Genomic DNA, 26,056 nt, shown 5'->3' with positions numbered 1-26,056 from the left:
CTGCTACAGAAAAACACAATACAAGGAGTAAGAATAATAAAAGGCAAATTTGATAGTCTGTTATTATTATTATCAACAACGACAACCAAAACATCACAAGCACACTCAGGCCCTCGTTGATCTCCCCGTGCTGTACCTGCGAGATGCAATTAGGATTAGGAAAACTGACTCGTCGTAATCTCCCTTTGAAACAATATAATTTGAAGACCATAACTTCCCTTCGGTGTTGCATTTTTTTTCTGGTAACTTTTTATCACAAACTTAATTATAACTTCAGTCAACTTTTAATTTTTTTTTTTTTCATACGTCCTGCTTTGAGGTGACGCAGCAGCTGTTCCCTGTAGCCTAATTATACCTCTCACTGACACAAGATTACGGTGAAGTATAGGATAGCAGACACACACACACACACACACACACACACACACACAATGAGAAAAAGAAGAATAGATAGTAGATTAAATAACGCCCGGTAACTTTTTCTTTGCCACAAAATCGATGTCTTTATATTCAAGGAGCTGTTAGAAGATTTCACTAGGTTAACTCTTTGATCTGCTATGGGTTCTTTACAGCTTGATAAAATGGTCTCATGGAAATTTATATTGTAATTTTGAAAGAGCGCTCATAGCAAAGAAAGTGATCAGGTATTTAGTAAAGATTTAAAGAGGAAGAAAGACTCTGGCCAAGGAAAACAAAATCTGGTGAAAAGAAGGTACCAAATCTTAAAGCTGACAGTAAAGGAGTGTCTTCAAATCTCCCTCTTGAAAGAATTTAAGTCACAGCAGGAGGAAATACAAAAGCAGACAGGGGGTTCCAGAGTTTACCAAGAACAAGAAATAATGGGTTCTAGCTTGAAAAAAGTTAGGTTTAAGAAAAAAGATAGGAAGTAAATGGTTCTCAAATAGAGTGGTAGATGAATGAAATGGACTCATTAGTCAGGTTTTTGTTGCTAAGGCATTGGGGAAATTTAAAAAAAGATTAGACAAAAATAGGTAGGTATGTTTCTAACAGGAACTGCCACGAGTAGACCTGATGGCTTTTTTGCAGCTTCCCTTATTTTCTTATGCTTTCATGTTTAATAAAAGAGATAAAAAGACTGAGAATACTGGTTGAGCCTTGCATAGTATACATAGTTTAATTTTAGCTTAATAATTTTTTTAGTGTTACTCACATAAAATAATAAGTATCATTAGCAGTTAGAAGATAAAGAACGATGCTTTTTGCTTTTCTTTACCTGCAGTTTTAAAAATCATCCAGTTACTTATCCAGCGCATCTGTATCTCTTTTTGCTCTATTGAAACTAACTTGCAGGGAACTGAATGAGGTTTAGAAGCTGTCTGTAGTACTGAATGGGTTAATGTTGTAGTGGTCTCGTGTATGTGTCTCTGTCTACCCGCTAAGTATAAATAGTCATATGTAGATTTAAATGTAAAAAATAACTTAACAAATAACAAGTAACCTAAAATAGTTGACCCATGATAACTTTTGACATTATATTTAAAGAGAAAACTGACTGTTACCCTGTATGTTTACCTTGCACACATGTACACACACACACACACACACACACACACACACACACACACACACACACACACACACACACACACACACACACACACACACACACACACACACACACACACACACACACACACACCTGTGGCCCGAAGCTAATGCCGTTCTCAGAAAATCGATGACATCACACACACACACAGACACACACACACACACACACACACACACACACACACACACACACACACACACACACACACACACACACACACACACACACACACACACACACACTCGAGCATTAAAACACAGAGAGAGAGAGAGAGAGAGAGAGAGAGAGAGAGAGAGAGAGAGAGAGAGAGAGAGAGAGAGAGAGAGAGAGAGAGAGAGAGAGAGAGAGAGAGAGAGAGAGAGAGAGAGAGAGAGAGAGAGAGAGAGAGAGGTGCTATAAACATGCCTCTTTTGAGTAAGTAAATACAGAAAAGCAAACAAACACACGAATCTGCAAATAAATATAGCCATGAATGTATTGTTGTCTGCTTTTAGCGTTTTTTTTTTCACGTTTTCTTTGAACAATGAAGAAAGACACAAGGGCAGAAAGAAATAGAGAAAAAATGGCTCTTCTTCTAGTTTTTTTTTTCCTTTCCTTTTACGGGAGACACACACACATACAAAGAAAGATAAAAAAATAAATGCCTTGATAGATGAGGGACAGAAGGATTAAAAGATAAAAGAATAGATAGACGATTTTCTTCGGTATTCCTTCTTTTTTCTCTTTTTTTCTTTTTTTCTTTTTTTTTTGGGAGAGACACATGGACTGAAAGACTAAGATATATGATTAAGATACAGATAAGAGACAGATAGATGAAGGTATAGTAAGGCTGAGGAATAGATGGACAGTCGCAAGGGTCGATAGATATGTTTGCAGATCTGTACGTTGACATACATATACATACATACATACATACATACATATATGCATACGCACGTAAATACATAAAAAGAGACGGACAAAAGCTGAGAGTCATTGCTTCCACTGTGTATTATGTAAGTATGTATGTATGTGTGTTCTGATTGCATGTACGTATGTATGAGTACTGTGTAAATATATGTATGCCCACTAGCCTCCGAGCCTACAAAAAAGGGAAAGAACAGATATTCAAACAAATAGAAAGATAAATATTTTTTTACTTTTCTCTCTATGCAATCTGTAGTTTTCTTTCAGTACATGTGGTGAAATGCAAAGGAAGAAAAGCAGAACAAAGGAACGTGTTTTAATGGACAGAAAAGAAATAACTAAGAAAATATAAACTCTTTCACTCGTGACTCACATTCACACATTTCGCTGCATTCTGTAAAGCCTCTTTGGCAGAAATTTTAAAGGATTTTTATACATTTAAACATTTCCCAGAGAGAGAGAGAGAGAGAGAGAGAGAGAGAGAGAGAGAGAGAGAGAGAGAGAGAGAGAGAGAGAGAGAGATTAGTCCTATACATCTACCATTCAATCATGCATAAAGACAGACTGACAGGCATACAGTGAAGCCAACTAACCACTCACTTAATAGATTACACACACAAACAAACAGACAGACAGACAGACAGACAGACAGATAAATTAGTCCTATACATCTATCCATTCAACCATACAGAAAGACGGACTGACAGGCATACATCGAAACCAATTAATTACTCATTGAATCAATTAAACACACAAACAGACAGACAGGCGGATGGACAGGCAGAATAATAGACAGACCAATGCAAAGACCGAATACAGGCGTCATGGTGGTCGGGGTACGGGGTCCTCACCTATTGTTCACGGGCTGCTCTTGGCCTCCGTTAGATGGCATCCTGGTGGTGGTGGTGGTGGTGGTGGTGGTGGTGGTAGGGTCCGCAGCCTCACTTGACCTAGCTGGAGACGATGACCTTGCTTCTGAACAGGTTTGCTCATTTACTCACCTGCGCAGTTGGACTCACCTCGCCTCTTGAGTCTTGCCATTCCTCCTCTCACTGCTTTGCATCTCGTTTTTTTTTTCAGTGGCTCCATTACTGTTTGATTTGGCTGTGAGAGTCCTGGTGAGAGAAGAGAGGAGTGGTGTGTGGTGGGGAGGCCGGCAGAGCACGAGGGGGAGGAGCGGGAGGAGCGGCCAAGCTAGGTCAGGGAAACTTGAAGGGAAGGGGACGGCTGGCTTCACCTAGCTCACCTTTAGTGTGACCTTGTTTGCCGCGCTCACTCCACCCCCCTTCTCTCTCTCCACCCCCCTGCACCTCTCCCTCTCCCTCCTCCCCCTGCACCCCTCCCTCTCCTTCCATCCTCCTGCACACCGCCGCCCCATCCCCGACCTGGGTAAGGGCATCTGCATTGCTCGCCAGCAAAGTGCGCGCGTGGACACACACACCCGCGAGCGACACATACAGACACACACACATACACAGAGAAAGAGAGAGAGAGAGAGAGAGAGAGAGAGAGAGAGAGAGAGAGAGAGAGAGAGAGAGAGAGAGAGAGAGAGAGAGAGAGAGAGATAATCGTGGCTGAAAGTCAAGGAATGACGAGTGGTGTGCATAGGTTAGACTTTCCTAGTAGACTAACTGTGATTTATTAACTAACTGATTGGCTTAAAGCACCGCAGCTTCCTGGCCATATAATTCTGAACTGACTGCGGGAAAGTGACATGCTGAAAAGAGAAAAGTGACGGCGACAGTCGACACCAGGACAGTTTATTTACTTCCCCGACTTGGGTGGAGGAGCAGGGACGCGCCCAGCTGAGGGAAGGATGGATGGGTCACAGTGACGCAGCACAAGGCCAGGAGACACCTTACAAAGATCAAGGAAGTGGGTGGGAGTCAGAAAGTTAGCAAGGGGACTGTAGTAAATATGACCGATAAGAAAGAGGAAAATAAAACAATTAAACCAATGATCTAGATACAAATATAAGTAGTTCAAATATACGAGCATTTTCATTTAAGATAACATACTTGTAATATAAGGGGTGCGGATAGGGCTTAGGGTGACGAAAGGGCAGTTGTGCTTCAAAGGCTCCGAAGTGAGGGAGGAGAGAAAGTAAGTTCAGTGCGTGAGGAGATGCAATGTTTGTGAGAGAACAAGGCAGAGTCAACTGGAACGCCTCTTAGTGACTGATGGTGCTTCGTATTGTGTGTCAGTGTGTGTGTGTGTGTGTGTGTGTGTGTGTGTGTGTGTGTGTATGAGAGAGAGAGAGAGAGGGTGTGTGTGTGTGTGTGTGTGTGTGTGTGTGTGTGTGCCTTAAGGTGGTGCAGAAGAGATTGACTTGCCCGAAGGGAGAGGAGAAGAAAAAGGACCTGTGGGTATTGTGATTACTTGACACACACACACACACACACACACACACACACACACACACACACACGAGCTAAATTTTACGAATATCCCAGAAACATTCCCTCATTTACCCAAAACTTAACATACCTCACTTTCCACCTCAGGCTTTTATCCTCTCTCTCTCTCTCTCTCTCTCTCTCTCTCTCTCTCTCTCTCTCTCTCTCTCTCTCTCTCTCTCTCTCTCTCTCTCTCCCTCTCCCTTATACACAGTGAGTCCTTGGCCCGCGCCGCGTATAGGTGTGTGAAGGAGAGAAGGAGGAAAAAAATTAACAGGCAATTCCCTTTAATCTTCAGCTCACGAGATACGTTTTCTCTAACCCTTGAATCTGGTTACGTATGTTATAGTAATTTGATATTTTCGCCAGATTGTTAAATATACGTACTGGTGGATGTTATTAATGGCTGGAACGTTGATTCTCTGTCCGTGTTTTAGTGTGTGTGTGGGAGGGGAGGGAGTGATGATATGGTATGGTAGTAGTGGTGGGGAGTGATGTGGTGTTGGTGGTCGCGGTTGATGGTAGTGGTGATGGTGATGGCGATGGTGTTGGGGGCGCTGGTTGTTGTCGTGGTGGTGGTGGTGGTGGTGGTGGTGTGGTATCAGCGTCATCTGCCTCGTGGCAAAACGAAGGGAAGATCAAATTAGCTCGGCACACTTTAACTTAAGAAAACGTCTTTGACCTCATCTGCTTGTGTGTGTGAGAGAGAGAGAGAGAGAGAGAGAGAGAGAGAGAGAGAGAGAGAGAGAGAGAGAGAGAGAGAGAGAGAGAGAGAGAGAGAGAGTGAAAAAAAAGTGATAGGCAACGAAGAAAACAGCTTACATTTATCGTTGGCAATTTACACACTCATTTATCTTGTTTCGGCGGCTGAGGTGGAAAAAGAAAATCGTGTTGATTTCTTACCTACGTATATCTTTATTTTCTTCTGCAGGATGGACGAAGGAGAGGAAGGAGTGATGGGAGAAGAGGCCCCACAGTCCTTTGGTTCGTATTCTTCGACATTTTGTTCAGTATTCAAAAGGTACACACAGGAACAGTTAGATTTTTACGGGTGTTTTTCCCTATTGATGATGTGGAATCCTCGTTATCCTATCACTAGAATCATACAGTCACGCTTAAAAATCCCAACAACGTCCACTAGAGCCAGTTAACAGCAGGGAAAATGAAGCAGTGAAGCATTCAAGAACAGAAGGCTTTATTGCACAGATTAGACACGCGAGTGAATTGTAGCTGTGAGAAAACAAAAATGTCCCGCTTCATCTTGCGCTCTCTTACCGCCGCTCATCACCACAATCCATAGAGGCGTTTGTTGTGGGAGCGAAAGTCAGTAAGGGAGTCAGGAGCGGATGAAACAAATTAAGATACCAGTAACAGGTGATCTTGTTGGGCTGCAGTTTGACGGTTCATTATATTGCCCCTCTTTTTTTTTTCTCTCTCTCTCTACCTGAGGCTCCGCACCTTCCATTGGCAGCTGGTGTTCGAGAGGCGCGATGAGACAAAACTCCTCATCTTTATCTCCCGATTTCACTTTCAGCAACAAATCCGCGAAGGTCTGCTGTATGATTAGTCACACAGTCGACTTGCTTTAGAGGATTATGAGGATGATAGTTAACCCAGATAATACGCGTTGGTGGCCCTGAAAAGTGAAATCAAGTAACTAGTAACGCTATAAGGAGGTGAACGACGCCTGGTACCAAGAAGGTCACGAGGTGTTCATTATAACTGTTATTGGTGCCTTTGTTCACGCGACGCCACCTCGGGGACTTTGTGTAGCACAGCCAGATGGTTGACCGTGAAGAGATGTGTTCGAAATTTAAAAGCGCGGGAAATCTTCAGACCATCTACAAGCAAAGCTGAGGAATTTTTCACTGCAATGAGAAGAAAAGGCGGACATGGAGGAAACACATTATGCACCAAACAGGTAAGAAACGCACAGTGTAGAGTGATAAAATGGCATGTTAGGACTATATAAGAAGGCGTGGTAGATAGAGAGCAAGATGGGGGGAGGAGAGAGTTTTGTTGGGGTGGCTTGGAATAGACGGAGAACTGAAGGAGATCAGTGGAGAAGGTTAGGAGGATCCTTTGGCCCGCAGTGTAATTATAAGGGCTGATGATAATTTGTTGATATACGTAGGTTATAAAAGAAAGCAGGATAAATAAGGAAAAAGATGGAGAGTTTTGCTGAGGTGGCTTAGAATAGATGTGGGAAATGAAAGAGCTTAGTGAACAAAGAAGAGTTTTTAGTTCTACAATATATAGGAGCTGATGATGGTAATGTGTTGATGTTGAAAGCTAGATTTTCTTAGGTAAGGGATGAAAAAATCAATAAATAAAGTGTAATAACTTATATTGTTTTTATTCCAGAGATATTAGGAGGACAAGGATGGAGAAAGCTAGTCAAGTTGTGTCACAAAGAACGGTTCATGACCAGTGAGTGAGAGGTGAGAAGGGGACGGCTAACCAGACTGACTCCTTGCTTCACTCACCCCTTTCTTTACCTCAGCGGCGTTCAATCATAAGCATCCTCTCTTCGGCCCCGGGTGGCTGCCACTACCACTGCCTCTCGTGGATACTTGGAGTCTTTGGTGTATCGCTAAGGAATATTGTTTATCCTGTGAACTAGTGTACATTTTTTATGAGTCATTCATTGCCAAGCGTTTCCTGCCGCTGTATTCTTTCCTGTAGGTGATTACAAGAAGGCTGAAGTGTTAGAACAGAAAAGATCATGTGCTTTAGAAATAGGTAAGTTTCGCGTTGTTATTATTGGTGTTGTTGGTGTTGTTGGTGTTGCTGTTGCTGTTGTTGTTGTTGTTGTTGTTGTTGTTGTTGTTGATGATGTTGCTGCTGCTGTTGTTGTTGTTGTTGTTGTTGTTGTTGTTGTTTTAAAGTTTTAATGAAACGTTTTGACGGGGAGCTGACAAGCAAATTTTCTTCAATTACCCAATAACCAAACCAAAATCTACCTTAAAGTGGCGATATTAGGTGAGAAAAGACAAACTGAATATGTCCTAAAGAGGACTCGGCCAGCCTCTTTATTTTCTCTGATTTCTCATTTAATTATGTGACATTTTGGGATGCAGAGGTGTGAATGGTAGAACACTCTCCTTTTCCCCCCTGATCACCTCAGAGATGCTCCATCACAGCGGGCCACTCACTTTCAGGCAGCTGCCCCACCCTCGGCACCTGCCTCCTGCCTCACCGCTGAGTCCCGCAGCGTAGCGGACCCGAGGCCTCTGAACCCGTCAGGTGGAATCCAGTGAGGAAACCTGCCTACCGCTGCCCGGTGTCGTATTTTCAACCATTTTTTTTTATTTCATAAGGCTTCCTGCCAAGAGCCAGCAAGAAGTGTCAGGTGGCCAAGTTTTCTCCCTCCATGGCCTGAGTTGCCTAGGCGAGATCCCGCAGGCCTCTAGCATCTTTCAGGACCACAAGGCGGCACGCCGCTTTTCCTGTTTTCCTACTGCCCGCGAGGCTATGACCTAGACACTTTAGAAATGAGTGTATTAGGTCACCTCGAAGACCAAACTTCTTATTGGTGCTCTTTGACGCTCTTATCTCGTATTTATGGAGCAAGCAATATTTGCTGATTTTTTCTTCATATTTTAATTGCTTCCGCTTAGGCAGCCGTAATCGTAGCAGTAGCAATGTCACTGCGATATCATTATTAATTATCTATGTATTCATACACTGACCTAAGGTCAGCCTTGAAGAGTGGTGGCCGAGACAAGATTTCAATACTCGTTTAATTGTAGGAATGAAAATATAATGGAGGAAGGTCCTCCAGGCATAGTATTAAGAGTCAAATAATAACAGTAATAAAGTGATAATGATAATGATAATAATATAGTGACCATTAATATAATATATTCATATCACATACACGGCTTCATCCATGTAGCAGAATTAAAACAAAATGACGGGCTTAACTGAAATTAAACCTCTTATCACAGTCATCCCGTCCCGTCCTTGTGTTCCCGCAGCATCACCTACAGAGTCATCGCATCTTTCCTGTAGTCATCGTCTTCCTCGTCATGGTCCCCACGGTGCGCGGAGCGGCGGGAGGATCAGGGGGAAGTAGGGTAGTGGGTCACACCGCCTGGTTTGACTGGCGTGAGTGTCGCACCAAGGACACCATCCCTCTCGCTCTCCCCTCTCCTCTCTCCCCTCTCCCCTCTCCCTCACCTGCCCCACTCCCCTCTCCCCTCTCCTATCTTTCTCACTACTTCACCTCAACCTCATGCCCTCTGCACTACTCCTCTCTACCCAGCTCCCTCCTCCTCCTCCCCCCATCCCAGAGGAAATTTCAAAAGTAGTCTGTCGAGTTAAGTTTCCTCTGGGTGGCCCTGTGTGTGTGTGTGTGTGTGTGTGTGTGTGTGTATATGTGTGTGTGTGTGTGTTTGTGTTTGTCGCGCCCCACTGGCCTAGCAGCGCTCCCTGACCAATATGAGGCTCCAGCAGGGATGGCTTGATTGGCTCTTCTTCATCGCCTTCTTCAGTTACTCCTTCATCGAATTCTTCATCGTCTTCTTCTTTGACTCCTTCATCACCTTCTTCATTGATTTCTTTTTGTTTTCTTCGTCACCTTTTGCATCGTCTATATCATAGTCTTACTCGCCCTCTTCATTCTTCTCTTTCTTGCTTTCTTCGTCTTTTCATCGTCCTTTTTCATCGGCTTCGTCATCGTCTTTCTCATCTGCTTCTTCATTGTCTTCATCACTTTTATTCTCCTCGTCTTTATAGCCTTCCTCCTTATCAGTTTATTTTTTTTAATCTATTTTTCCTCCTTTGCTCTACTTTGCCGCCTCCTTCATCGCCTCCTTCGCTTAAAGAAAACGATGTCAAAAAACTACTGCAGCCACAATAACACTAATTAACGATAACGAGTCGATCTGAAAAGAAAATGCATGAAAGTGGGAGGTGCAGGAGAGAGAAAGAAAGGAGAGAGAGAGAGATGGGGGGGAGAGAATGAAGATGACCCTCCCTAACACAACTACCCCCTCCCACTCCCCCTTCGTACAATGAGCGCCAGAAGGGCAACGCTGGCCTACAAAGCTGCCGAACGAGGCCTTCCTGTACTCGTTCACCTGACTTGTGTATTTGTGTGGCTCGTTTAAGACACTTTTGAAATCAACCCGCTAGAAAGTCTGCGCCAAGTCCTGTGCCAAGTTCCAGTCTTGTGCCAAAAACCCAAGAAGCGTGAATGAGAAAACAGAGTAGTTCGTATTTGGGGTGACTGAATGAAAAAAAGTAAGAATATAAGAACATGAGAAAATAAGGGAAGCTGCAAGAAACCATCAGGCCTACACGTGGCAGTCTCTGTATGAAATATACACACTCATTTCCATTACCATCCCCATCTATAAATTTGTTTAATGTTCTTTTAAAGTTCCAGTGACTCAGCACTAACAACCTGATTACTGAATCCGTTCCATTTATCTACCAGCCTCTAAAACATCCTATATACCTATTCCTTTGGTAAACTGAAACCCTCTGCCATAAATTAATAAAATAAGAGCCGTATGTGGCAAAACAGTCCTACTTGTCTAGCAATAACTGAATAAAAAACAACTGAATCAACACGCTAGAAAACTCCTTTACTAATACCTATACCAAACCCTATGCCAAGTCAAAATCCCACACCAAATAACCCAAGAGGCGGATAACAAAGCATTACTCCTCTTGCAAACTGAATGAAAAACACAATTGAAATCAGGCCCTTAAACATTCATGCACCAACCTCTATACCAAACCACGCCATGTCCCAATTTCAAATCCTGTGCCAAAAACCCAAGAGGCGTGAATAACAAAACTTTTCTCGCCCTGCACTGACTAAACAAAAACAATGAGATTACTTGGCTGTCCTTCTTCTTCGGGGCAGGAAAGTGGCCGTGACTTGTGTAGGTTTTACCCACATACCCATCATTGTACGTGACCCCCATGATTTACTCTCAGCCCTCCTCAGCACACGTGGCACCCTCATCCTGGGGCTCAAGAGGTTGCAAAGGAGGCGTGAGGAGGAGATGAAAGGATTGGGAGAGAGACGAGAAGGTTAGGAATGAGGGGACTGAGGTGAGAAAGCGTTGCAAGAGATGAAAAAGGTGACGAAGGGATATAGGAAAGGAAAGTCGTGGAGAGGTTAATGGGCAGGGAAAGGAAAGGAAAGGAGAGTTATAGAAGAAGAGAAAAGGTCTGTAGGGAATAAGGAAGAAATGAGGATACAGAAGAGGGAAAGGGTGGAGGGAATATAGAGAAGGGGAAAGTAGGGAAGATAAAGGAACGGAAGGATGTAGGGAAGTGCTAGGAAGGAGAAGGAATATGTTAGGATACAAGGTCAGGGAGACGAATGGTGATGGTTTATATATGTTTAATTTGTGGGCGTCACCTTGGGATAGACTCGATCACCCTTAGCTGTTGTGTGTAGGTGCCTTTCCTGGTTGCAACCCACACACACACACACACACACACACACACACACACACACACACACACACACACACACACACACACACACACACACACACACACACACACACACACACACACACACACACACACACACACGGCGCCTGCACTGGGAGGAGCCCCTGTCAGGATAAAATATCACACACTAGGAATGTTGCCCTTTCCTTCCGACCCGCCCTCCAATTCCCTACATATCTCTCTCCTTCCTTCCCTTCCTCCTTACCTCCCTCCCTCCTTCCCTCATATACTTTCCTCCTTTCCTTCCTTCCTTCCTTCCTACCTTCCCTCATTCCGATCCCGTCGTCCCTGACTACTAAATGTCTTCGCTTATCATCACTACTTCCTTCATTTACATCTTTTCTCCTGCCGCACTTCACCTTCGCCGCGAGATCTGGTGTTTGCGTCACCGCCGCCACAGTAGAACACGGCAGTACCACCACAGTATAGTACACTACCACGAAGGGAACACCACCACAGCGGCACAGCAACACAAGTACACCACCACAGTAAGAAATCACCACTACAGACACCGGTACAGCATAACACTACCGCAGCAGGACAACACCACAATACCACAATGAAGGAACACCACCACCACTCTGTCCTCCACAGCCACACTGCCTCAACACAGCACCCTTCTCCTTGATATTCACCACCATAAGTGCCCTCTGCCATATAAACAACGCAGCTTAAAATAAAAAAAAATAATAGACACCCCGCCTACCACCGCCACCACTACCACCGCCAACATCATCACAACCTTCACCACCACCACCACCTCCTCACTAGTAGCCTGCAGTACCTCTTCCCAGACAAATAATGGAAAATTATGAAGAAATAATAGTTAAGCCATCCCTTCAAAAGTAGAATTTCTAAAAGGCAAGAAGTCATTAAGGAGTGCATAAGGAGGCGTCTCCATTGTCCCTTTGTGTTGAGCGCGTCTCGTGTGCTGAATACGTAATGGTGTTTTTGCCTTGGTTCTTAAGCGAGTACGTACTTATGCGAGGCTGAAACACGTCAGGGAGTGCATGTATTCTCACTTGCAAAGGCAGCAGCGGTGTGAGGCGAGGCTCCCCTACCGCCCCTCGACATGATTAACTCTGACTGTTGTGGTGTTGTCTTAACCGTATTGAAACTGGTTGGTGCACATTTGTGACACCTATAATTTTAAAGGACACCACTGGCAGCAAATAGTTTAGCTATTTTCGAATAGTTTAGCTATTTTCGTGGCTGTAGCTTTTATTTTCGTTCAGTAAGATTACCTAAGTTTTTTACAGGAAAATCGGCGAAGGAAAAAGAAAAGCTCCTTCATAATGCAGCTCCACAAAAAAGTTAACAGATGTAGGAGAGCAAAAACGAAAGCCAATTTGTTCTCTAGGGGTACTCAAATGAAAGAACGACCCCCTGTCATTATCAGTCATAGAGCTAAAACAAACACGAGACCAAATCAGCGGCACTCCAGGGCGGGACGTGTGCGATGCCGTGATGGCTTGCTGAAACTGTCAAGAGATGCAATGGCGCTCGTTCCCCTTGGCCTGTCCTGGGTCCTGGGGTGGATGCCGGACGATTTCAAGGAGCGCGACTGTCCTCACTGGCTGACCTTGACTCCTGTGACGGCCGGGAAGTAAAAGGAAGGAGTGGAAGACCCAGGGGCAGGGACGTGGGTTAACGGTGGGAGGATGGCCTACGGGAAAAAGACGAGGAGGAAGAGTGAAAAGGGACGGAAGTGGGAGTGGTAGTAGGAGAAGGGGCAGGAGGACGACGAAAAATGGTCGTAGTAGCAATAATACTAGTAGGAGTAGGGAGAGGTGATGGTAGCGCAGTTGGCGATGCAGAAAGTATACGAGCAACACGGGTAGGAGGAGAGGAAGGACGGAGGAAGTACGTGAAGACCAGAGAAAGTATAAGCTCGGTACACGATGAAAATGGAGGAAACAAGGAAGCAGGAGCGATTGAAGACAGTGAGTGCAGTAGAAACAATAGGAAGTAATCAAGCTGGAGGATATTGTGGTGTGTAGAAGGAAGAGGAGGAGGAGTAGGCGAAAGGAGGAGTAGAGTAATACAGAGAAGCAAGTGGAAGGCTGTGGAAGGGGAAGAGTTGAGAGCAGGAGTCAAGACTTTGCCTTCAGGAACCCTGCTGGCCTGGTTCATGGTCATGGTGCGCCAGTTTTTGTGACTCCGCCCTCTGCTACCTCGGGTCTTTCCCCTTGTCCTGGCTGGCCTAAGTACTCCCGCAGGGGCCTTCCTACCTCTCTGTGCCTTTCCACCGCCCGTCCTTCCTTCCTGTCTTCCTTCCTCACTTCCTGTTTTTTTTCTCCTCTTCCTCCTCTCTCCTCTCTTTCTTCCTTGAGTATTTCGTTAATGAATATATATTTGTTTACCCGATGGTCAATCAGTGATCAGAGATACATCTTTGGCTGATGTGTTTCCGTCTAATTATCATTAATCGTTTCCCGTTCCCGCTGTTTCCTCTTACTTCCTTCCGACTTCCTCATTGCCTCATCTTCTTCCTTCATTCTTCTTCTTCCTTCCGCTGCCACTTCTCTCTCTCGTGCCACCACCCACACACCTGGTCACTCTTTCGAGTTCCTCATATACACACATGTACACAACTTCTAGTGTAATTACCTTTGATATTGTTCCAGTTTTTAAAATGTTCGTGCGATAACATTTTCGTCACTTTTTCTGTTCATTCTATATTAGGGTAGCGGGTGTCCTTGGTTTGGTGGGGTCACGTGCAGGGATGTTGTGAGGCCTTGGAGAGTGTGAGTCCTGGCCAGGTAGTGTGACCGTCTTGATGCACCTGCCTGTTGTCGCCGACAGGACGGAGTCATCTGAGGGCCGCAGACTCCAACTTGCTGCGGGAGAACCTCGACAGTTGAATTTTTCCTAGAGAGAGAGAGAGAGAGAGAGAGACAGAGAGAAACTATCATTGTGAATCATATATATATATATATATATATATATATATATATATATATATATATATATATATATATATATATATATATATATATATATATATATATATATATATATATATATATATATATATATATATATAATTGGTAGGTACAGTCAAACAAGTTTACCGCTATGCTTGATGAAGAAATGAAGTTGTTACTGAGTTACAACACCAGAAAGACACAACAATAGATATGGAAATATGCAATGTAGGAAAGATTTTGAACTGAATGCGTTTTGTCTCTTGGGTAAGGAATAAGGCCGCCCATGGTAATAGTGATAGAGAATATTACTCTTACTCTATTAAACCCTGATTGGGAAATACTTATACCCGTGTAATCTAATTGAAACTTGAAAGCAACGACGAAAGAGATCCTAGTCTTATAAAATGTGAGTAGGTGGCTTCCTCTTCAAGGGTCAATACCTAATCTCTCTCACTTGACGCAACACTAGCGGGAAATGGTAGCAGTGGCGGAGGGAGTCACTCAGGAATGGGGATGCGTAACCTTTGGCTTCACATTTCTTAACAGTGCGTGCGAGGAATGAACTCATAGGAAAAGCATACACTGGGCGTTGCCGTCTGAAGGGAGTAAAAAAAGAAGGCAATACTGAATAATCTGAGAGCGTTGACTTTGTGTTTCACTGAGAGATTTTAACACACCTCCCAAGAGATATTGTCTTGCTCATAAAAATGAATGAATAAATAAATAAATAAATAAATAGAAATTGTAATGGAAGAAAAAACAAGACATTCTGAAACACTAATTTTACTTCAAATACAAGATACAATAAGTTTCTGTTACTTCAAATACAAGATACAATCAGTTTCTGTTACCACGCAGCCTTGCAAACATTCAGTGTTCTTCTGTATTTGAACCATTCCTTTGGATATTTTTCCTCCAATTATTGTATCACATCAGCACATTCCGAAGCACTCCATTGATGCCCTGAATGATTAATATATCTCTTTTTTTTGTTCATTATTTGTCTGCCATATTATTATGAATGCTTATTTTATTTATTTTTTATTTATTTATTTTAATTTTTTTTTTTTTTTTTTTTCATTTCATGCGACACATTTCATGCCTTACTGTTTCCATCCTCTGATCCGTTACCACATCCACCCACACCAGTAACAGCAACAGTGACATTTCTCTACGCCTAAAAATTCATCTGTATGTAAATTAAAGTCATTACAGTTCCGTTCATACAGCCAGGCCATTTACTCCTGTGTTGCAGCTTTCATAATTGCACCATTTATATTACGCATCTTCGTCAAATAATATTCTTTTGTTAGTATTGTTTATTGAATCTCTTATCATCTCCAACATCCATAACATCCCTTCTTTGTTATTAAAGTAATCTCTTCGCTTATCTTCTCTTCAAGACATTAAATGGCCTCATGAAACTTCAGAAGCACTCAACTTCCTATCCGTGGCGAGTGACGAGCGTAGAATTGATTTTTTTTTTTTTTGTTGTTGTTGTTGTGAGAGGTTCACGTTTTTATCACGTACAGTTTAACCTCCCTCGGAAAATTTCTATAAATGAACATGATACTGAATCTGTACTTTGTGAAATCATGTGATCTTCAATGGAGACTTCAATGAAACCGCAAATAGTAATCCTTTACATAGAATTTTTTTTTTTTATTAGTGCTTGTTGATGAAAGAGAGAGAGAGAGAGAGAGAGAGAGAGGGCTTTATCCCATAAGATGTCTCCTCATTATATATGTTAATGTTTAAGTTTCCCTGAGGTGCCGCTAGTACAGTCCCCGCCACGTCTACCTCCCACCACACTCTAGGCCTCAATCCCTCCCTCGCCCGGTGAAAGTCTCACATCATTGCTATCTATATTTTTTCCCTCTCACTGCACACTGACCTTCAAAATACAAGTGGCTAAATTTAGCTTACGTGCACGCTATCACACACACACACACACACACACACACACACACACACACACACACACACACACACACACACACACACACACACACACACACACACACACACACACACACACACACACTCGTCGTATATTCCTGTCATCAGCCACTGAACATAACACACAAAAGCACAGCCACGGTGACCGGCGCCTTTCTCCCCACTCGTAATATTACTGAACCAGTTGCTTGCGGTCTGGATCGGCCCCGAAATCTTGATACATTAGCACAAATATCAAAACCAAACAAGTTCTCACATTGACACGCTGCTGTGGAGTTGCGCACACATATGTTATTGTTTTTCTTTCAGTGTTTACACGCAATGACGGCTGCACAATGGCTGGCATGCACGTGCGCGCGAGAACACACACACACACACACACACACACACACACACACACACACACACACACACACACACACACACACACACACACACACACACACACACACACACACACACACACACACACACACACACACACACAGTTGTTCGCCATGACCCAGCATGGCCTGAGGTCAATCAGGCGTGGAGCACAATGAGGCGAGTGGCAACCTTTATGTGATACTACCGCTGTCTCTCTCTCTCTCTCTCTCTCTCTCTCTCTCTCTCTCTCTCTCTCTCTCTCTCTCTCTCTCTCTCTCTCTCTCTCTCTCTCTCTATCTATCTATCTATCTATCTATTATCTATATCTGTCTATCTATCTATCTATCTATCTCACTAAGGCATCCCTAAGCTCATTTAATCCTAGCCGCTCCTCCTCTCTTCCATACCCCGCCCACGCGCTGACGAAGCAAAGACGTGGACCTGCAGTGTTCAGTTTGGAGTTTCGACGTGACCTGTGCCTCTCCTCGTCACATACATACACACACACACACACACACACACACACACACACACACACACACACACACACACACACACACACACACACACACACACACACACACACACCGAACCCCTCATCAAATGTCACAGGGAAGCTGTTGTAGATAGACTCTCAGGTGACCTTGACAGGTCCTGCCTGGGGGGGCGGGGCCAACAAGCCTCAGGAAGTTGGCTGCATCGAAGAGAATATGCAGTAGCCAACATCCGTGTCCTCCTGAGTCAGGTTGTGATGTGGAAGATACTGGCCGAGAAAAAGGAACTGAGCTGAGGAGGAGGAGGAGGAGGAGAAGAGTGCCAGGTGTGAGGAAAGTTATGTTCGTTTTTGCAAAATAAATTAATCTTAGTTTTAGTACCAGCAGTTCCAATGAGCCAGTGTTTAATGTTCGTAAGGGCGAGGGACTTATGGAGGGAGGAGGGACGGAGGGCGGGCGAGGCCACGGCTGAACTCTGAAGGTCGACGGGAAAGGGTCAGTGTTGGGGAGAGGTGCCAGGGAGTCGTGAGGGGCGGACCAGTGGGTAGGGAGGGGTGACGGGGAGGTAGTGGCCTCCAGAGGTCGGGGAGGAGCCCGCAGCGGAGGTGTAAGAGTTCGCGGAACCTGTGGGGGGTGTTGGTGCCTCCCCTTAGCGATCCGATGATGGAGGGGTCACAGGGGGGTTGACTGTCCTCCGCTAGGGCGTCCTCCGCAAGTTGGCGTCCTCGAAAGGATGACAGTAGCGGGTGCAGGGCCGAGGGCTGGCACCGGGCTCATCATGGGTGTGCAGGGACCAGCCAGGCACACTTCTCTCGCGCCACCAGTGCCACGCGCACCGCCGCTCCCTTCACTACTCGCCTCCGCTCCTTAGAGGTACGCAGAGACCCGCCGCGTGGTCCGCTCTTGTGTGTTGGATTGTTGTGATTGTGTGTGAAGCGACTGACTGCGGCAGCACCAATGCGCCGCACCAAGTGTTGAGTGCAGGAAACTACGAATAACAAGTGTGTGCTGAGTGGAGAAACTGAAACTCTCACTATCCCCGCTGGATATACTCTTGCAGTCTGGCTGTCACACGAGAGGGAAAGTGTGCTTTGAGAGACCTCACTCCACATGCTTGACGCGGACGCCGCCCTCCGTCAGGCGCAGCTGGCTGCCTCGTCGAGCATAGCTAACGGCTGAGAGTGACCGTTCTTTACACAGGAACACGATGTTTGCATTTTATCAAGCGATACGATTCTGTCTAACGGACGATGACTGTTTATAATCAAACCACTGACCAAAATACAAACAAGGACGTGAGGAGTGTAGGTGAGTGAACGTGTGTGTGTGTGTGTGTGTGTGTGTGTGTGTGTGTGTGTGTGTGTGTGTGTGTGTGTGTGTGTGTGTGTGTGTGTGTGTGTGTCTGTGTGTGTGTGTGTGTTTTCTGTTTGTTTATGTAACTAAGAGAGAGAGAGAGAGAGAGAGAGAGAGAGAGAGAGAGAGAGAGAGAGAGAGAGAGAGAGAGAGAGAGAGAGAGAGAGACTTCAACACTGAACAACGACGAAGCTAAATTAAAATGCACCAGACAAGACGTGATAAAACCAGTCATGATACACACACACACACACACACACACGCACACACACACACACACACACACACACACACACACACACACACACACATACACACACACACACACACACACACACACGCACACACACACAGCATAACAGGTGAGGTGAGAGTTACGCAAGAAAGAACGATAATGAAAGAAGACGACTCGTTGGCAAAAGGGAAAGTTAGTCTGACAGCGAAAGTCTCAGGTAGTGGAGAGGAGGGGGGCGGGACAGAACGGGAGAGGAGGGGCGGGGAGAGAAGCGGGAAGAGAGGGGGGAAAGGGAGAAGATGTGGGAGAAGAGACAACAGCTTAAGGTGGAGAATGGAGAAGAAAAGTGAGGATGAAGTGAGAGTGAATCAGAACACACATACACACATACACACACACACACACATACACACACACACACACACACACAGAGAGAGAGAGAGAGAGAGAGAGAGAGAGAGAGAGAGAGAAGGGTGGTGTTGACCTTCATGTGTCCAGCTGAACGTTCCTGACTTAAGAGTAAAGAGAGCGAGAGGAAGAGATGAAGCGAGAAAAAAAAAAGAAACAAGAAAATAGAGGGAAGGGAAGAACGGAAACTAACGGAGGAAAACTTTGCGTCCCGTTAGAGTGACCAACAGCAGGTAGGGACTATTAAGGTAGCGGTAAGGCGCCGTGACAGACACACAGACAGACAGACGGACGGATAGGGGAAAGTGCAGCAGAGAGGAGCAAATGGTAATTACTGAGAAGAGGAGAAAAGGGAGGAGACAGTAAGAGACACACAGACAGAGAGAGAGAGAGAGAGAGAGAGAGAGAGAGAGAGAGAGAGAGAGAGAGAGAGAGAGAGAGAGAGAGAACTAGGTCAAGAGGAGATAACAAACAGTGGACGTGTGGTGTGTATAGCAGGCAGGCAAGGAGGCAAGGAGGGAGGGAGAGGGCAGGAGGCAGGGAGCAGCAGGGAGGGCCAGGGGGGAGGAGGGAGAGGGAAGTAGTGTAGACTCAGTAAGGGCAATAGGAAGCTGGTGTGAGAGGCCGACCTTTGCCACCACGCCTGACCCTGGCTACACTGTTCCCCCCCCACCACACACACACACACACACACACACACACACAGGAAGGAAGGAAGGAAAGAGGGTGTACTAAGGGATCTACGTGTGTAAGAATCATGGTGTACAAGAAAGTGAAACTAAAACCAGTAGCAGTGGTAGCAGTGTCTGCCCCTCCCCACCCCCTTCACTGCTCCCACACTCTCTCTCTCTCTCTCTCTCTCTCTCTCTCTCTCTCTCTCCTCTCTCTCTCTCGACGTCCACCTCTTCTTGGTATTTACACACACACACACACACACACACACACACACACACACACACACACACACACACTGACAGAATAGGTAGATGTTAGGACGGAAACCAAACTCCACAGTGAAAGCAAATACTGACGCTCTTTAAAGACTCCACACACACACACACACACACACACACACACACACACACACACACACACACACACACACACACACACACACACACATACACACACACAGAGACAAAACCATTCAATCTTACCTTCTTTCTTCCAGCTAGTGAAAAAATAAATAAATAAAAAAATCAAATAAGAACCGCGAGAACAGTATTTATAAAGTACCTTTTAGATACCCATCAACTAAAGAAAACGTGAAAGAGGAAGAAAACGAAACCAAAAACACCCATTGAGAAGAAAGCACAAGTGTTACTGAGTTGCCTGTCCACCACACCGTCACCCCCACATCGTATCCCAGTTCACCTCCCGTCACATCGCCCCGCCGCCCGTGGAGTGTGGCATATGAGCGTCCCCCGGCACCCCACGCTGCAGAAGGGCGGAGCAAGGTCATGACACACTGACTCTGCCCCAGCGCCCCGGCCTCTCTCCGCGCCGCACGCACCCCTATCCGTGCCCTCCCCCTCCTCTCCGATTGCTAAGACTCCGCCAACGCCGCCACGATGATGCGAAAGGAATCAAGGTATGTAAAGTATGTGTTTGGGGGGAAGTTTGGGGTCATTCGTGGTGTGTGTTCGTGTTTGATGTTCTGGTTTTTGTTTACGGGAAGGAATGCAAAGGAGGAGGAAACAGCCGCGTGTGTTGATCATTACGAAGGTGTTTGTGATGTGTGATGATTGACAGCTCCAGCAGCAGCAGCAGCAGCAGCAGCAGCAGCAGCAGTAGCAGTAGTAGTAGTAGTAGTAGTAGTAGTAGCCAGAACTAATAAGTTCATAATTTTCACTAATTATCATCATCATCAGTAGTAGTAGCAAAAGTTGTAGCAGTAGTAGTAGTAGCAGTACTACTACTACTATTACTACTACTATCATACCTACACCTACTACTACTACTACTACTACTACTACTACTACTAGTAGTAGTAGTAGTAGTAGTAGTAGTAGTAGTAGAAGAGAAGAAGTAGTAATAATAAAAGCAGTAGTAGCAGTAGAAGCAACAACAGCAGCTGCAGCAGAGGCAGGAAAAGATGTAAGATTGAAAATATAAACGAAAAAAATAGAAGATAAAAACATACACTCGATCCATCCATTCACATTTGTTCTTCGTGCACAATGGAAGACGAATTGAAAAATATTATCGGATCATTACCTGACAAGTGTGTGGGTCAAGACGCATGAGGAACTTGTCCCATTCACAACTCGTAACTGCTCGCCCCTCAGATTCGCAGGCAATTGTAAAGGAAGACAATACTTTATCCCACTCTTAAAAGATGGAGCGCTCCAACCCGGCAGTTTGGGAGAAACTTAATGTATGTGAATGTTCAGTGGAATGTGGGAATTATTACCGTGTGTGTGTGTGTGTGTGTGTGTGTGTGTGTGTGTGTGTGTGTGTGTGTGTACGTACGTATGTGAGATCTTACATATCACACACATATTGAGAATGCTATGAAGGAGGTGGATAGCGAAGGATTTGAATCGTCTACCACCACCATCACCGCCCCCACCCGCCCACTGCCACCAGCACCACCACCACGCCATCACCACCAGTAACACAAACACCTCGCCTCCACTACCAGCGCCTGCAGCAGTTTCCCGATGGCTCAGGTGAAGGGAGAGAAGATGCTAAAAGATGTGTGGGGAGAAGAGAAGGAATAGGTAAAAGTAAAGGTGGGGATAGGCTGAAATGATGCACAGGCCGTTTAATGGGGAGGAAATAAGTGATTGTGGGAAGAAGCGGTAATGGGTGAGTAGGGGAATAGGTGAAGGTGAAAGGTCAGGAAGATGATGACATGATAGGAAGGTGGTGATGGGATGATTGATGGGTGATGAGATGATACTGGAATGAGGGTAGAGAGAGAGAGAGAGAGAGAGAGAGAGAGAGAGAGAGAGAGAGAGAGAGAGAGAGAGAGAGAGAGAGAGAGAGAGAGAGAGATCGGTGGAAGAACAGATGAAATAGACAGGATACAGTAGAGGAAAATGGGAAAAAAAGGGAATATCAAGGACTATGAAAGGAATGACAGAAAAAAAGGAGGTGACAGAGATACAGGAAGACTAGAAGTTGATAGGAATAGGAAAAGAAAAATGACGGGAAGGGATAACGAAAAGATAACAAGTGGATGTCCCTTCCTGAATGATAGATGGGGTTGAGGGATTGAGGGGATGGTTGGGGGTGGAGGAAGAGGGAATGCATGACCTATATCTTTATGGTGGTGATGTAACGTTAAGCTGGTGGTGGTGGTGGTAGTGGTAGTGGTGGGAAGGTCACACCCTCGGGACAGTATTGCCTACACCGCTCCCAACGCCCCCACTGTAGGGCTGCGAGATTTGGGATGTATGGAGGTTAAGGTGGAGGAGGTAGAAGAGGTGGAGATGGTGGATGTAGATGTGGGTATTTTGACTTTGTGGATTTTTTTTAGTACACACACACACACACACACACACACACACACACACACACACACACACACACACACACACACACACACACACACACACACACACACACACACACACACACACACACATACAGACACACATTCGGCCCTGACTCAAGTCCTTTATCATTTTTCTTAAAGGTTAAAATCTCATCACCTTCGTTTCGCTGATCTTGACTTTCTTCACTCCGCTCATTTATTAGTACTGTGTTAATTAGTGTCTTATTAGCTTTATTTATTGATCTTATTCATCGTTTACTTATGATCATGACCTACTCTTATTGCAGTGTGTTTGTTTGTTTGTTTGTTTGTTTTATTCGGTGGCTTGTTGTCTGTGTGTGTGTGTGTGTGTGTGTGTGTGTGTGTGTCAGAGTTTGTATAGTTTCCGTGTGTTTTGAAAGAGAGGCGAGTGATTGTTTGTGGATAATTGTGGCTTTGGTGATGATTCTGTATGTGTGTGTGTGTGTGTGTGTGTGTGTGTGTGTGTGTGTGTGTGTGTGTGTGTGTGTGTGTGTGTGTGTGTGTGTGTGTGTGTGTGTGTGTGTGTGTATGTGTGTGCGTGCTCCTAAAATCATACATAACTATCTTTTCTCACGTACAGTACTCTTAAAGTCATCATCAACTCTGAAATCAAACACACACACACACACACACACACACACACACACACACACACACACACACACACACAGCTGAAGGCCACTCTCCAGACAGTGTGTCGCCGGCGCTGTGGTCGTATAGGTGTAGTCAAACATGCAACACCCTAAGGAAGAAAGACACACTCGCTATCTCTTCCTTCCCTTCCACCACTTTGACTAGCAGCTCTGTCTTGCCCCTCCTGCCACTCCGCCACCTTAACCACGTCACCCCGCCAACCCCTCTCATCTGATTAGACTCGTCACTGTCACCCAACTGAGTATTACGAGTATGGAGACAAGTGAGCATCGACAGAAAAAGGAAAATCTAGTTACTTTCATCATTTTTGTATTTTTTTTTTTTTTTTTGGGGGGGGAGTTATTAGACATGCATGAGATCCAGCGATAAAAACCTTGTATTTAACTTGTTTTTATCTTTTTCTTTTTTTTTCTTTTTTTATATTTTTTAAGCCTGCCAAGAGAGAGAGAGAGAGAGAGAGAGAGAGAGAGAGAGAGAGAGAGAGACTCGTGAGGATCATCATTTATTCTTTTTTGTGGCTATTTTCTTCTCTCTCTTTTTTTCTGGGCTTGTTTGGCAGAGAAACAAGGTAATGAGCAAAAAATCCTCGTTACCTCATTTTGGCCTCGTCTTTTTTTTTTTTCTCACGTTCAGCCATACAGTGGATAAGAAGACCCATTATAAGCCTCCTATATACGCAACTGTCACGAGTCATTCCCCGCGGTGTCTCCCTACCAATGATTGAACGCAGAGACAAACGCCAAAAGTTACGCAAAGTTCGTATCCTCGGGGGTAAAGTTACTATGTTTAGCCAAAGATCCTGACGTCCTTTGCGGTTTTCTTGCCACGCCATAAACAAATCTTAAGCTCCAGTGAACATTACCCGTATAAACCTTTTTAAAACTTTTACTGTGCAGGCGTGGGCGTGTGGTGGTGGGTGACCCTGAGCCCCATCCACCTCATCCACGGCTCACCAGCGCCTCAACGCCCCCACATGTGCGAATGATTATTGAAACTTATGGAGTGGTCCTCTTAAGCATCCATATCTTACCTTGGTCTCATACATTGTGCTTTCATATGTTTGCAAGTCCTACAGGGTTAAGTTTATTCAGTGTAGGTCTGTTCAGAGTTAACGGCGTTTAACATACATCAGAGTACCTCTATCTTATCATGAATATTACGTGACTATTCATTGCATATTTACTCAGGATTATACGGTGCTTAACTTAAATTTGAACACCTCCCTTTTACTAGGAGTATTATTAGAATGTTACTTTCTCACAACTTCACTTACACACCAGGCACGCTTATGGCTTTGTAATCTCACTCAAGAGAATCGCTGCATAATAGACAAAGGAATATTCTGTTATCGTCTTGCAATGCACCATCACGAGACACCACCTACTGATTTAATACATGACATGGGAGCACGGATGGGAGTTAAAAGTTGCTCCCTTTAGTCTGTTGCACCTTCCCGTCTCCTCAGCATCACCTCAACATCACCTCGACGCCAAAATGGAAAACTCTCCCATAGACTCAAGAGACTCGCGTCAACAAACTCGACGACGGCAGACTCACATCGCGTGGAGAAAACGTAACTAAGAGCACATTTAACTCTTCCACTGTGGTATTCGACAGTTCGTAACATTTAGAGCACTGTACACAACCTCTCCAAGCACCTGCAAGAAAGAAATTGGGATTAAAAAAAACAGATATTTCCTTGTCTAGCTGGCATAATGTTTAGTGGTGGCTGTTGAGGGAAATGTGTTAGACAGCTTTGTAACTAAGGGACGAAGCGACTGACAGAAGTGAGATTGTTGATTATTCACACACCCACTGATATACTCGTTCTTATTTCTACTCGTTCCAATTAAGTCTTCATTTTCCTTTTATTCTCAGTCGGTTATCTGCTTTTAGTTCCACCGCCACCACCAAAAGAAAAGGACTCACCACGTAACAATAGCTGACATTTGGTGAAGTTTATGAATCCCACGTACTTTTACTCTATCGCTTATCACTTTTTTTTTTTTTTTTTTTTTTTTGATAAGACTCAGTGCTCGCGTGAAACTGTGAAGCTGAGAGGACTGTGAGAGAAAGATGCTACGCGGTGATATGCCGTAATGTGAGAAAAGAACGGAGTAGCTGGTAATACTGGAGCGAGTAAAGCATAAAAAAAGGAGAAAAAAAACACGTTCTCTCCACTTTATCTTGTCAGTGACCATAACTTACATTCTTGAAGGCGTGTCGAAAGAGAACGCCGTAGTAGTGGCAAAGTAATTTCAGTAATAGTGGTGTACTGTCACTGTCTTGCTGTGGGGCGTCTTTGACTCCTCTGCTGGTGTGTCCGGAGATGCTGTGATGGGAGGGGGAGGAGGCATGATGCTGTAAGGTTATTATTGTCTGACACGAAAGAGGCGAAGATATCATCAGTGGTCTTGTCTATGTGTGTGTGTGTGTGTGTGTGTGTGTGTGTGTGTGTGTGTGTGTGTGTGTGTGTGTGTGTGTGTGTGTGTGTGTGTGTGTGTGTGTGTGTGTGTGTTCCAGGAAGGTACTATACATGGACACTTGCGAGTTCGTGGTGAGAGACGAGGGGTCTTGTGCTAGAGAGAGAGAGAGAGAGAGAGAGAGAGAGAGAGAGAGAGAGAGAGAGAGAGAGAGAGAGAGAGAGAGAGAGAGGTACCTTACTGTGCACCTGTCGTGCTACCTCTACCTGGCACTACTACATTAGCTTTCTCTCTCTCTCTCTCTCTCTCTCTCTCTCTCTCTCTCTCTCTCTCTCTCTCTCTCTCTCTCTCTCTCTCTC

At 44.8% G+C, this 26,056-nt stretch overlaps 1 protein-coding gene across 3 annotated transcripts in view; it reads left to right on the top strand.

Annotated features, from left to right (window-relative positions):
- Window positions 1–5,801: 5,801 nt before the first annotated feature.
- Window positions 5,802–26,056, top strand: part of LOC135103072 (NADPH oxidase 5-like) — a 67,055-nt gene continuing 46,800 nt past the window's right edge. The window contains exons 1-2 of one of the 3 annotated variants that reach the window (XM_064009029.1): window positions 17,205–17,974; window positions 20,269–20,688. In XM_064009029.1, coding sequence (XP_063865099.1) covers window positions 20,669–20,688 — 20 coding nt within the window. In that variant the 5' untranslated portion in view covers window positions 17,205–17,974; window positions 20,269–20,668. Of the gene's footprint in view, window positions 5,857–17,204; window positions 17,975–20,268; window positions 20,689–24,706; window positions 24,848–26,056 lie in introns of those variants that run through there. The other 2 variants (XM_064009032.1, XM_064009030.1) reach the window with 2 other exon arrangements.

Source organism: Scylla paramamosain, chromosome 8 (assembly GCF_035594125.1).
Source record: "Scylla paramamosain isolate STU-SP2022 chromosome 8, ASM3559412v1, whole genome shotgun sequence".
In the NCBI taxonomy this organism is placed as follows: Eukaryota; Metazoa; Arthropoda; class Malacostraca; order Decapoda; family Portunidae; genus Scylla; species Scylla paramamosain.
The sequence above is the reverse complement of the archived record's forward strand: the minus strand, read 5'-3'. Positions and strand labels throughout refer to the sequence as shown.